General features: G+C 36.5%; 1 protein-coding gene and 1 pseudogene across 5 annotated transcripts in view; one reads left to right on the top strand and one right to left on the bottom strand.

Moving 5' to 3' along the window:
• Positions 1-14,036, top strand: part of Lrba (LPS responsive beige-like anchor protein) — a 561,457-nt gene that overhangs the window by 136,505 nt on the left and 410,916 nt on the right. For all 5 annotated transcript variants that reach the window (XM_027392996.2, XM_027392995.2, XM_027392998.1 and 2 more), the window contains 3 exons: positions 1,362-1,495; positions 10,853-10,931; positions 12,216-12,349. In XM_027392996.2, the coding sequence (XP_027248797.1) occupies positions 1,362-1,495; positions 10,853-10,931; positions 12,216-12,349 (347 nt within the window). The remainder of the gene's footprint in view (positions 1-1,361; positions 1,496-10,852; positions 10,932-12,215; positions 12,350-14,036) is intronic.
• Positions 3,588-3,849, bottom strand: LOC118239455 (annotated as a pseudogene).

The following is a 14,036-nucleotide window of genomic DNA, read 5'->3' as shown; positions in this document are numbered from 1 at the left end:
AGTATAAAGTATTGCACTTTAATTGAAATTGGTATATCATAAATACATGTGTTTGAATAATACATAATATGAACAACTGGTTATTTAGCACATTTTCTGTTTAAAAAATTGTCCATTGTTTTCTATGTGGTATACTCAAAAGCTATCATATTTTATGAGCTGTACAATGTATCTGTATAGGTATTGTCTTATCTTTTAAGATACTTAAGGTTTTATGATTTCAAATTAGCAGTGCTTTAAAATCCTCCTTGAAACACACTGAGTTTTCTGTATCAGTTCTGACATTAAAAAAAAAAGTTAATTACTTTTCTTCTTAAATTCCAAAATTATTTTTTCCCTACAAAAATTATCTTTGGTTATATTTATTAGAAAATTCAAGATGATCTTAAATTTGAAAACATCTAATGTAGTAAATGTTGGTTAAAACGTTAAAATGGGATTATTTTCCTAGGACATTGTCCTAGTTTTAAAAACAATGAGGCTGGGGAGGTAGCTTGCCAATAAAGTGGTGTGCAAATAGGACCTGGGTTTGATCTTACAAACCAATGTTTTTCAAAGCTGTGTGTATGGAAGGGAGAGTGGAGAGGTGACTGGAAAGATGGTTTCGATGCTCTTCCAGAGGACCTGGGTTTGAGTCCAATCACCCACATGGTAGCTCACAACTGTCTGTAACTCTAGTTCCCAGGAATCCAATGCCCACTTCTGGCCTCTGGGCATCAGCCACACATACAATACAAAAACATGTGTAGGCAGACCACTCATATATATCAAAGACCAGCCAGCCAGCTAACCAAACAGGCAAAAACCTGGATGTAACATACTCTTCTAAATCCAGCCCTGGGAAGATAGACTCTAGTGAACCTTAGGGTTCACCAGTCAGCCAGCTTAGCCTACTCAGCAGTTTTCTGCTCTGTGAGAGATCCTTTCTCAAAAATATGGTGTTTGGCTTCTGAGGAATAACATCCAAGGTTGTGCTCTCTCTTCCTTCCTACCCTCCCTCCTTCCCTCTCTCTAAAAGAGAAAAAGGCACATAAATATTGACAACAGCAAAGAGACTTTAAGTTGAATGGATATTCTAAAGAATACATCAGCTGGGGAGTGTTGGTGCAGCCTTTAACCTCAGTACTCAGGAGGCAGAGGCAGGTAGATCTCTGTGATTTTGAGGCCAGCAGCCTGGTCTACAGAGCTAGTTCCAGGACAGTCAGGCCTACACAGAGAAACCCTGTCTTGAAAAACCAAACCAAACCAAACCAAAAAAGAATACATCAAAAAATAAGAAAGAAAATGAAAGAGTTAGCTTCTTTTTATTTTGAAATGTATAATTAATGTTAATGTTTTACATTTTAAAATCTTTATTACAGAAGTGTCATCATTGCAACAAAAAAATCAACAGTCTTACCTTCCACCCTTCCTACAACTGCAACTACCAATGCTGTCAGTGTGGTTTCTTCAGTAGATTCCACCCAAGTCTCAGATGTGGGAGGAGAGTCACCAGGTGAGTTAGGTGTCAGTGATATCAACATAATTTTTAGATCCTATTTTAACTAATCTTAGGATTTTCTAATAAAACCAAGAAATTTGTAAGGTACTTTATAAACCTGTGCTTTTGTGTTTTACTGTTGTTTGCTAGTATTCTAAAGAAATCTGAGTAAAATTAAAAAGTAAAATCAGGACTGGAGATTCATTTCCATTGGTAAAGTTCCTGCCTAGCATGTATTGAGCCCTGGGTTCAATTCCTGGTACCACATGAATTGGTGGTTCAGATACCTGAAACCCTAGCAGGTGGGGCAGATGATCAGATATTCAAGGCTTTATAGTGATTAAAGACCTGCTTCAGCTATATGAGACCTATTAATGATTGTTAAATGTATATCTACTATATACTACTTTGTTTATATTTCTGAATTAGAATCTAGGAAAATATTTGCTATCCTTTTTTTTTGCAACTTTTTTTTTTATTTGAATTAGAAACAGGATTGTTTTACATGACAATCCCAGTTCCCTTCTCCCTCCCATCCTCCCCTACCACCCCTCTCAACTAAAATCTTACCTATCACATATCCTTTCTGCTCCGCCTGGGTGGTGAGACCTTCCATAGGGTTTCATCAGTGTCTATTGTATCCTTTGGAATGGGGCCTAGGCCCACCCCTGTGTGTCTTGGCTCAGGGAGTATTCCTACATATGAAATGGGCTCCCAAAGTCCACACCTATACTAGGGATAAGATGCAAAAGGCATCTGTTACTTAGATCCTTAGGGAATTTGTAAGTAATATTTTACTCCCTGCATCGATGTTGATGGATGGTCTTTTTGCAGATATTTGGAAAATTATTGAAAGAGCCATGTGTATCATTGCACAGATATGGAAAGTATAAGCCCATGTCTTTCATATGTTGGAAGCAACCTTTGCATTTAAATGGGTGATCATCCTTTGGAAATGTTTAATGTTAAAACAATAAATTTATCACAGATTTATAAGTTTTCAGTTAAAATGCATAATTACGTATTCCTGATGGATTGAAGGACAATCTCAAGTGAAATTACTGATATATATTTACTTCATCTGTTTTATTTTTCTATTGGTTTATTTTTTAATATTTTCAGTTAATTTTTTAAGTAATTGTTGTGCATGTGTCAATTTTTTAATCATTGTTGTGCAAGTGTCCCGTGGCTTAAAGATTTACTTTTATTTTTATCCGTATGTCTGTGTATCTCTGTGTGTATGCCAAGTGTGATGTGTTTGGGGGCTTGAGAAGCCAGAAGAGATTGTTAAACCCCTGAAACCAGAGTTATAGGTGGAGCTGTAGATATAATTGATTGTGATCTGTTTGCCTGATGTGGATGCTGGGAACAGAACATGGGTCCTTTCAAAGTAAGTGCTCCTGTCTATTGAGCCATCTTAAAAGCCCATATTGTAAAAATCTCTTTTGCTGTATTCAGTTTTTAAAATAAATCATTTTTATTTTATGGGCATTAGATTTTTTGCCTGTGTGTATGTCTGTATGATACTGTCAGATCTTGGAGTTACAAACAGTTGCGAACTGCCCCGTGGGTGCTGAAAATTGAACAAGAGCAGTGTTAGGGAATACTTTTTTGTTATTATTTCATTTGGAGCAAATACTATTCCTATTCTTAAAAATAAAATACTTCCCTCTCAATACTGGGGATTTAAATGTAAGGCTCTACATTTAATGTAAGTGTTCTACACTGAATCATTCCTCACCACTCTTTTTAATTAAGAAATTGTAATGGATTTATTTGGTGCAGGAGTATAGGGAGATAATTCTGCCAATTGTTACGGACCAAGAAACAGTCTGCAGAGACCTTCCACAAATGTGAATGGGCTTCACAATGAGGTGTGGTGGAAAGGGGACACAATGATACACAGCATTGTTCTGAGTGACCTCTAGGTCCTCATTTACACCTAGCTGTGGTCAGACATCCATCTCTTCACACTGTGGCTGTGACAGAGTGGAAATGTGTCTTAGTTTATTGGTTCCCATAGAGCAAAGTAAAGCAAGACGTTATGCTCCAAACAGAATGGATGTGATAGGTGATCAGTGCTGCTGGTGGTGGCTGGTTCCCAGTCTTAGGCCATAGGCCTGGGCTTCTCTTGATTCTCAATGATAAGCTTCTCAGTTCAAGACTTGATAAATATCAACCTGTTGCCTGATTATTTCAGAGTCTCTTGGCTTCGACCTTTGCAGATTCCTTTGTATTCATATATTTTTGAAAGGAGTCTCTTATTCTCCGGACAGCATTCATTTATAGTTATAGGCACTGTAGTGCTTGCACCCTCTCATCATTTACAGGCACAAATCTAACACTTGTGTGCAACTGGAAGCTGCCATAGTAGAAAGGAAACAAACAACAGAAAGACTACAAAAACAAATGACTACTCTTTGTGGAGGTTCAAAGTTTAACCTCAGATTTCAGCTGTTGAAGAAACCACATTTGAATCCAAAATGTTTTATGTAATTCACTTCTATTCTAACTTACATTACCAACTAAAATTATCTTTTATGTCTCTCAACCTTATATACTTTACATTTCTTTAGTGAGTTTCTTTTCTGAGTCTGGTAAACTAGGAAAACTATCACTATTTAATCTTCAACTCCCCCAGAGACCCAAGAAGGAAGTAATAATAACTGAGTAATCAGGAAGTGTGAACAGGGGACTTCTGAAAAATATGAGAAATGACAGAAACAGCTGACTGCCTGGACAGTCACCCAAGGTTCTTCTGCAACTTTGGGACATACATGTTTGGCCTATCAGCCTAGCATCTCTGACAGACTTTTCTGTGAAGCAGGAGTTTTGAAGGACTGTCTGGCAAGGTTGGGCAGTCACTTTCTTTTGTGCTCTGCTTGTTCAATTGGACCGCATACTGTCAGCACTCGAGGCAAGAACACTTTCTTGCCCAGTGGCTTACTTTTGTCACAAAGAAAGTAAACTCAATGTGGAGTTTCTTCTTTGCTCATCATTTGCTCTGTAGTAGATTGGTGCTGCCAGGAGCAGACATGTCTTATTGTCATAAAAAACAAACAAACAAATAAAGAAAGAACCCATGTTATTAATACATCTTAAATGCCATATTCTGCAGATCTCTGATGTGTTTTAAGATGGCTTGTCTATTTCAAATATATCTGTTTGACCTTGAAAACATACCTAATATGAGTATAAGTTTAATTGTAATAGATGACTAATTACTAACTTGCATGTCCTTATTATGCTAAACAGTTGGTAATAATACTTTGAAGAACTAGAAATTTGCATTACATTATTAAATGAGCTGTATAGGTACAATGTCATGGACAAGAGTAGAAATATATGTACAGTGTGTTCTAACAAAATTAATCTCAAATTTGTGTCAGTATACAAAATTTGTATACAATATACAAACATCCAGCACAATGTAAAATATTTAAAACTGGTATTTGCTTTTTAAAAGTAGTTTCAATAATCTACATTTTTTTCATATCTATATCCTCCCTCTTTTCAGAGTAGATTCAATAACTTACCCTTTTTTTGTCTATACATAAACAGTGCCACATTTTTAATTACCACATTTCTGTAGTAAGTTGTGAAATTTTTTTGTAAGTTGTGAAATTTAAAAGTGTGAGCCATCAAACTATGCTCTTGCTTAGTTTAACAATCATAAGGTATATGCTTATCTTTTAAAGTAGTTGAAGTAGTACATGCTTATTTTGTACAAACTAAAATTACAGTTAGTAATTTAAGGAGAAAGTGAAGGGAGAAGCATCCCCACATATTCCCAACCCACCACAACCTACCCTTTTTATCCTAACGTATCTGTATCCCCTTTTTTTCTTTTCAGCAAGAACCCTGAATCTAATCACCTTTGTTTAGCTTTTTCCTGACCTTAACCAATAACAACTTGTAACTAATTTCCCTAAACAATGACAAATATCCATAACCTATTGAATAGCCCAAAACCACCCAACCCAACCCCTTGGTAATGTGGGCATTATGTTCTTTTTTTATTACTTTTCTCCATTTTTAAATTTATATTATAAACAGGTGAAGAAGCTCAACTCAAAGGTGCAGAAAACATACTCAACAAAATCATAGACGAAAACTTTCCCAACGGGCATCATGTTCTTAAATTTACTTCCTGCTGTTTGGGGGTGACAGCATCTTTAGGGAATCCTGAAAAGGAAAAATTGGGTTAATTGTTATGTCCTGGGAGAGGTAGCTGTATCATTTGATGTCCAGTCTCTGTGTAATGGAAAGTGCAGGACTTATCTCAATTCCTGGCTAGAGTAGTCTGTGAGGCTGAATCATCTTAGCTAGCCACCGTGAAATTCTGAGCAATATGTAGTCCAAAGCTGATCTTTAGAGGTTGTTTTTCAGCTCAGTGGTATTATCACAGTCCTGGTGGAATGGAATGGTCATTGTGAGATTCTATCTTCCTTTTGGAGACTTTAGAGATCATTATAGTCAGACTATTCCTTTTCTTGGTAATTTTTTTTTTCAGGTAGTTCTTTCCCCCTTTTGCTTTGGATGCTTATTTGTGTAAAGGTCTTTAAATTCTCCAAGATGGTTGTTTTTATTTTCCTGAAAAGACAAAACAACCCCACAACCCTAACTTTGGGGAGTTTTCTAGTATAAAATCTGTATCAATTTTGATTCATTGTTTCTCCTAAAATTTTTGTTTTATGTTCTAAAGCTCTGCTGACATCTATAGCAGTATGGTGTTTTACAATAGGCTTTAAGTCTTTTGATTGCTCTGGGAAGGAGTTTCCCCTATGAATGAACCGAATTTGTCCTGGGAGCCTTCAAGAGGCTCCTCAAGGAGTTTCTGGAAGGCAAAAGGCTACCTTGAATGCCCTTGTTGACTTGCATTCATTAGTCTAACACCTGCCTTTGCCACACCTTATGCATGATCCAGAAGGGAGGGGCATTCTGTTTGAAGTATGCTTAGAAAAAATATTGTTTCTGGGGACACCCTGTTTGCAATCCCTTTTAAAGTGACCTTGTTTTCCACAATTTAAACATTGGACATTTTGATTTTTCTTCAAACCTCTTGAAATCATCTCTCCTATCCATGCATCATCATAGTCATGAGATTCAATATTGATTATATAGTACATAGATTTCAGAGTTCTGTTTATCAGCTTGTGTGTGTGTGTGAAGCCTACAAGGCTTCATGTATACTGACTTTTTTGCTCTGTCCTAGTGAAGGGCTGTAGTGGAATTTTGTCTCTGTTTACTCTCACATTGACCTGGCATCCTTGTAGGTTACAACTTTAAGGAACCAGGAATTGGCAAATGGACTGCAACTGCCAGCACAGTGTACTCATTTGTACTTGACCACCTCAGGTCTCTATTACCATGCCAACTGGACCCCTCTAGTTCATATGATCCTGTCTTGCAGAGAGAATTTAATATTGTATTTCCTCCTAATATTTGCTAGATAGTAATGACTCTGCTATTTATGTTCTGCTACCTTAGACTGACAGTCTAATCCTATATATTTTGATTTTTAAGCAGAAACTTAAAATAGGTTTTCCCTTTTGCAAACTCTTCATACCACAGAATTATTTTCTAGCTTAGTCTTTTGGATTACTTCTTCAAGTCTTTCCTTTATTTCTGTTCCTATCCATTCTTAGCTCTGTCAGGGTTAGTTTGCTGGACTGATATCTGTTAAAGTTTATGAACAGTTATTTCTCTTTTAAAATATTTTTTATTTAAATTAGAAACAAGCTTGTTTTACATGTAAATCCCAGTTCTCTCTCAATCCCTCCTCCCTTGCTCCCCACTTTTCCCTGCTCCCAACCCCTTCCTGGGGGATCTTAAAAATCTGTCATATTATTTGGAGCAGGGCCTAGACCCTCCCCAGTGTGTCTAGGCTAAAAGAGTATCCCTCTATGTGGAGAGGGCTCCCAAAGTCCATTTGTGTACCAGGGGTAAATACTGATCCACTACCAGTGGTCCTGTAGATTGTCCAGACCTCCAAACTGACCTCCTCCTTCAGGGGGTCTGGAACAGTCCTATGCTGGTTTCCCAGCTATCAATCTGGGGCCCATGAGCAAACCCTTGTTCAGGTCAGCTGTTCTTGTGGGTTTCTCCAGCCTGATCTTGACCCCTTTGCTCATCACTCCTCCCTCTCTGCAACTGGATTCCAGAGTTCAGCTCAGTGTCTAGCTGTTGGTGTCTGTGTCTGCTTCCATCAGCTACTGGATGAAGGCTCTAGGATGGCATATAAGGTAGCCATCAATCTCATTATCAGAGAAGGGCATTTAAGGAGTCCTCTTGACTATTGCTTAGGTTGTTAGTTGGGGTCATCCTTGTAGATCTCTGGACATTTTCCTAGTGTCAGAATTCTCTTTAAACCTATAATGGCTCCCTCTATTGTGGTATCTCTTTTCTTGCTCTTCTCTATTCTTCCCCTGACTAGATCTTCCTGCTCCCTCATGTCCTCCTCTCCCCTTATCCCCTTCTCTTTCTTCTAACTCCCTCTCCCCTCCCCCCCATGCTCCCAATTTGCTCAGGAGATCTTGTCCCTTTCCCCTTCTCCAGGGGATCATGCATGTCTCTCTTAGGGTCTTCCTTGTTTCCTAGCTTTTCTGGTGGTGTGGATTGTAGGCTGCTACTTCTTTGCTCTAGGTCTAAAATCTATATATGACTGAGTACATACCATTTTTGTCATTTTGTGATTGGGTACCTGACTCAGATGGTTTCTTTTAGTTCCATCCATTTGCCTGTGAATTTCAATATTCCATTGTTTTTTTTTCCACTGAGTAGTACTTCTTTGTGTAAATGTACCACATTTTCTCCATCCATTCTTCAGTTGATGGTCATCTAGGTTGCTTCCAGGTTATGGCTATTACAAATAATGCTGCAAGGAACATGGTTGAACAGATGTCCTTGTTGTGTGAATATGTATCTTTTGGGTATGCCTAAGAGTGGAATTTCTTGATCTTGTGGTAGATTGATTCCCATTTTCCTGAGGAACCACCATACTGATTTCCAAAGTGGCTGTATGAGTTGGCACTCGCACCAGCAGTGGAGAAGTGATCCCCCTTCTCCACATCCTTTCCAGCATAAACTGTCATTGGTGTTTTTTATTTTAGCCATTCTGACAGGTGTAAGATGGTATCTCAGAGTTGTTTTGATTTGCATCCCTGATGCCTAAGGATATTGAGCACTTTCTTATGTGTCTTTCAGCCATTTTAGATTCCTTTTTTGAGAATTCTCTATTTAGTTCTGTAACCCACTTTTTAATTGGGTTAGTTAGTGTTTTGGAGCCTAGCTTCTTGAGTTCTTTGTAAATTTTGGAGATTAGCCCTCTGTCAGATGTGAGGTTGTTGAATATCTTTTCCCATTTTGTGGGCTGCCCTTTTGTCTTTTAAGTGTGTCTTTTGCCTTACAGATGCTTCTCAGTTTCAGGAGGTCCCATTTATTAATTGTAGATATCAGTGTCTGTGCTCCTGGTGTTATGTTCAGGAAGCAGTCTCCTATACCAATTCATTCGAGGGTACCACCTACCTTTTCGTCTAAGAGGTTCAGTGTGGCTGGATTTATGTTGAGGTCTTTGATCCATTTGGACTTAAGTTTTGTGCATGGCAATAGATAGATATGGATCTACCTGCAGTCTTCTACATTCCAGCATCCAGTTATGCCAGCACATTTGTTGAAGACGCTTTTTTTATTCCATAGTATAAATTTAGCTTCTTTGTCAAAAATCAAGTGTTCGTAGGTTTGTGGGTTAATATCAGGGTTTTCAATTCAGTTCCATTGGTCTACCTGTCTATTTTTGTGCCAATACCAAACTGTTTTCAGGACTGTAGCTCTATAATAGAGCTTGAAGTCAGGGATAGTTATGCTTCTGGAAGTTCCTTTATTGTACAGGGTTTTTTTTGGCTATACTGGGTCTTTTGTTTTTCCATATAAAGTTGAGAATTGTTCTTTCAAGGTCTGTGAAGAATTGTGCTGGGATTTTGATAGGGATTGCATTGAATTGAACAGTTATTTCTTGATGACATAAAGACAGTGACGTTTATTTAAGAGTAAACAATTTGAACACTTTATACAATAAGAAGATTGAATTGGTTGTTAGTAATATTAAGATATGAGTATTAAAGGTTATATAGAAACATTAATTGGAAAGACTGGAATGAGACCATATAATATAAATTAATTTTGTTCAGTACTTTAAATAAAAACCACTGGAATAAAATGGTAGGAAAGAGATGGATGCTGATTAAATTGACCTGTTCAAGTACAGGAGTTAGGATGATTAGGGGAATTATGTCCTAAGTTCACATTAATGAAGCTCTTCAAGTATGTTTGGACTCTCCAGCTGTTAAGAGGTAGTTGGTTGAGAAGGATGAGGGTTCTGTTCCCTAAAAAGTGCTATATGATAGCTAGAAGTGCATTAAAAGTATCAGTTGGAAGCCAGATGTGGTGATGCATACTTGTACTCCCAGAATTTTTAAGGTGAGGTACATATATTAAGTCAGATATTCAAGGTTATTCTTGGCTTCATTGTGAGTTAGAGGACAACCTGAGTTACACAAGACACCGCTTAAAAAACAAAAGAAAACCAAGTATCAGTTGGATAAAGTAGGCAGAGGACATGGTAGCTAGTACATGCCATGGTCTCTAGGTGTGTCTTCCCTACCATAAAGTCCTGGAGGCTGGGGAGCAGACCAGATCTTCTCGTCATCCAGTAGGTGACTCCTGATATCCACTACACTGTGTGAAACTTCTTAAAAAAAAAAATCTCTGCATTGCTATTATCTCCTCTGTGATTTTGAGAAAAAGTATCACTTGAAATAAGTGTGAGAAAACAAGTCATATTGTAATTATGAAAACTCATGAGAAAGTGCAGATGGCACTGAAATAACTTAAGTACTGTTCCTCAGATGTCTATGGATTGTTTACTGTTTTAGACTCTTGATCAGTCATGCTGTAGCACAAGTTCTCTGATGATTGACTAATAGGTTTTGCTCTTGGTTTTAGTGGTACAACTATTTAAAGCTAAATTAGGAACTTTATGTTTCTAATTTTTTACTTCATCAAAAAGAAAGCTTTTGCTTGTTAGTTTTATTGGTATGAAATAACAGAATTTGAGCCTAGCTTAGTGGATCAGATTCTATCAATACTTAGCTGCTTCTTCTGTACCCCTTGCATAGCAGGGTTGCCTGACACAATTGAGGTTACATATAAATATTTAAGAAGAAACAGTAATTTATCAAAAGTCTTTGTCTAAAGTGTGATACATGTTTCAAAAAAAACACTATAATACATGTTTGTTGGCTGTCATATTTGTTTGAATCCTTGTATCTAAAACCAGAAAATCACTGTCAAATGCTTATTTCTCTCTTTCAGGAAGTAGATCACCTAATGCAAAATTGCCTTCAGTCCCAGCAGTTGGCTCTGTTCCACAAGACCCAGTTGCACACATGAGGTATTTAAGCTCCTCACTGGGGTACTGAAATTTGTGCTTTTCTATCATGCACCCTTTCCTCCCCACCCCCAGATACTTGATGTTATTTCAGAATGTTGTAAGATATGAGAACTGTCTCCTTGTAGTAAAAATGCTACATGTATGACAAATATTTTTATGAGTTGGTGATATATATTAAATAATTATGATTCACTAAGAATTCATTGTCCCTTTTCTTTAAAAATGTTAAAGTGATGATACCTGGTCAATTATGATTAATACTGTGTCCTACATATATTTTTACTTTTACTTACAATTTTAATTTGGAATGTATGTTTTGAATTTTAATTTTGAAATTTATAGACTTATTTCCTACCACTATACCCTAAGGGGTCAGAGAATTCTTGTTTTTTCTTACCATAAATGCCAAATCTCTGTCTCTTCAGGCAGTGGGGTGTTTCTATGGAAGGTGTATATTTGTGGGATTACACAGACTTAAAAGATTCTGAGGTACAGAGAGAAACCTGTGAGGAGGTGGTTTTGGAAAGCAGAATCTCATTAGGAGGTGTCTAATAATTTCAGTAGGAGCTGCACTGTTGGTAACAAGCTGGAAGTACTGTTGTGAACCAAGATAAGCACTGCCTGCTAACTTCTTTGCTGTATAAAGCTCTGGGTTTTTTGTCAGTTTCCTAAACTGCAGCATCCCTGTTTATATTTTTAAATCCATTAAAATATGTGATTCATTTTATGTCAACATATATGCATACTCATGTAAACTTAATATGTTAATTGAGATAATTATAAATGTATAGCCTGTGATTTTCTAATGAGGTCTCTTAGATGGTATTACAAAGACATTGTTTGTACAATAAAAATATGAACTGCTTTTTAGAACCATTTATATGCTACAACTGAAAACTTAGAAATGAAGGCATAATTTTTTTTTTTAATCTCAAGTTACTGTTAACTTGATCAGTATACTGATAGTTGAGTTTGATGAGCCAATAAGTTAGGTGAAATCTTCAGTTAGTTTGGGTTATAACAGAGTCATAAAAATGTGCTTTTAACTGGTGAGTTGCAACCTCCAGTAAGAAATGATGCTTGGAATGGTTGTTAATCAAGACTGTCTTTTTGAGGAGTAGAAAGATGATTCAGGGTGAAAAGGGACATTTTAGGTAGAAAGCCATTAGACATAGTAATGTGTCTTTTGGTCATTTTTATTTTTCATGTAATTTTATATTTCTATGGAAATACATTTCACTTTAGGACCTAGAAAGTTGGTAACCCTCAACATCTTTCTTTTAGTATTACAGAAAGGCTAGAGCATGCCCTGGAGAAGGCAGCTCCTCTGCTACGGGAGATTTTTGTGGATTTTGCACCTTTCCTTTCTCGGACACTTTTGGGTAGTCATGGACAAGAACTGCTTATAGAAGGAACAAGTAGGTGTTTTTCTTTTATTCTGTTTGTATTTCTTTACATTACAAAGTTATATGCTTGAATGAGAAATGTCTACATCTTCTTAAATATTTTCACCATTGGCAAGGCCCTCACATGTGACTTTTGAAGACTTTATCACAAATCTGTTGTATTTTAATCTGTTCTAGTTTAATTTTGTTTTTTTGTTTTTTAACCAGCAGTTTAAATAAAGTATAAAAGTATTAGGCCAAAGGAGTAGTATTTGTTTTCTAGTGCTGGAGTTTGAACTAAGGATCTTGTACAGCCTTTGCAAGTACTTTACCATCGAGTTTCATTCTTAGATCAAGATTTATTTCTTTTTTAAGTACAGTTACATTAACTATGGGGTAGAGAATTAGGGATACTGGTGTAAGAGGGTTTTACTTGAACTTAAGATCCATAGAAACTGGGTGTGGTGGTGAACACCTTTAATTTTAGCACTTGGGAGGCAGATCTCTGTGAGGTCAAGGCCAGCCTGGTTACAATAATGAGTTCCAGGACATTTAGGGCTACACAGAGAAACTCTGTCTCAACCCTCCTCCGACCACTTGCCACCCTGCCACAAGTTACTAGGCAGGCTACTTATAGAATGATGAAGGATAGTAGTTCTTTTTTTTTCTTTCCTTTGTTTTTTGCATGAGGCATTGTATAGGAAAGGTCTTGAAGTATTAGAGAAGATGACTCAATTAGGTTAATTTTTTTCAGGCAACAGGTATCAGTTCAACAGAAAACAGCTTTTCAAACAACTGATTTCTATTTAAGAACTTAAGACTGGTAGTGGTGGGACTGTTAGTAGAACTGGGAAATCCAGCACTTGGGAAGTGTAAGCTCCCAAATACGGAGTCTTAGACCTGGCTGGGGCATCATGAGACACTGTTTCAAAACAACACTTTTAATAGGTTAACTTAAAAATATCAGCTGCATCCCAAGCTACATAAAAGCTATCTCAAGCTATTATAAAAGTCAAGCTTGAGAACTTTTATTAGTGATAATCAGGATTAAAATTTTTGTTTGAATATGGTTGAATTATAATTACTGAGTTACATTTGTTTGGAGGCAAGATTGCTGGTGTTAGGTAAGTACTGATAATTTATTCAAGAATCCTGGTAAGAAACCCCCATTCCTTTTTCAGTGTCCTAAATAGCAATTCACATTTGGCAATGCATGATCTCATTTTCAGAGTCCAAAAGTAGCAATGAATTCATTTAAAGAGAAATTTCTAATTTTAGAAATACTTCAGTTAAGTTTTATGTATCAATAATGTGTTTAATAATAGAATATTTGATGTAATTATGAAGAACACTTATTTATTAAAATAATTTGAAAGCAATTGATTTAAAAAATGTTTGAGAGTCTGAATTACAAGGCTTTTCAAAGCTTAATTTTTGTTTCATTTATCAAATAATTATTTTTAAAGTGGTATGTCCACTTATGAACTTACTTTTTTATTTGTAGTTATGTATTTGTGTTTGTAGCATGAATGTCCTTTAAGCAGGCTCTTAGTGTGAGGTGTTCAATGCTGGACCTGTGATGTCTCCCACTTTACTCCTCTAACACACTTGCTACTCTGCAAAACCATGTTAAGTGTTCAAATAAAAGTGACCTTTCACTACTGTTATTTTTCTTAGCACTCAACTGTTCACTATGTATGTTTTCTTTATTGTCTTTTTT

This window comes from Cricetulus griseus (assembly GCF_003668045.3).
Source record: "Cricetulus griseus strain 17A/GY chromosome 1 unlocalized genomic scaffold, alternate assembly CriGri-PICRH-1.0 chr1_0, whole genome shotgun sequence".
Taxonomy (NCBI): domain Eukaryota; kingdom Metazoa; phylum Chordata; class Mammalia; order Rodentia; family Cricetidae; genus Cricetulus; species Cricetulus griseus.
Note: the sequence above shows the minus strand (reverse complement) of the source record. Positions and strands in the feature narration are given on the sequence as shown.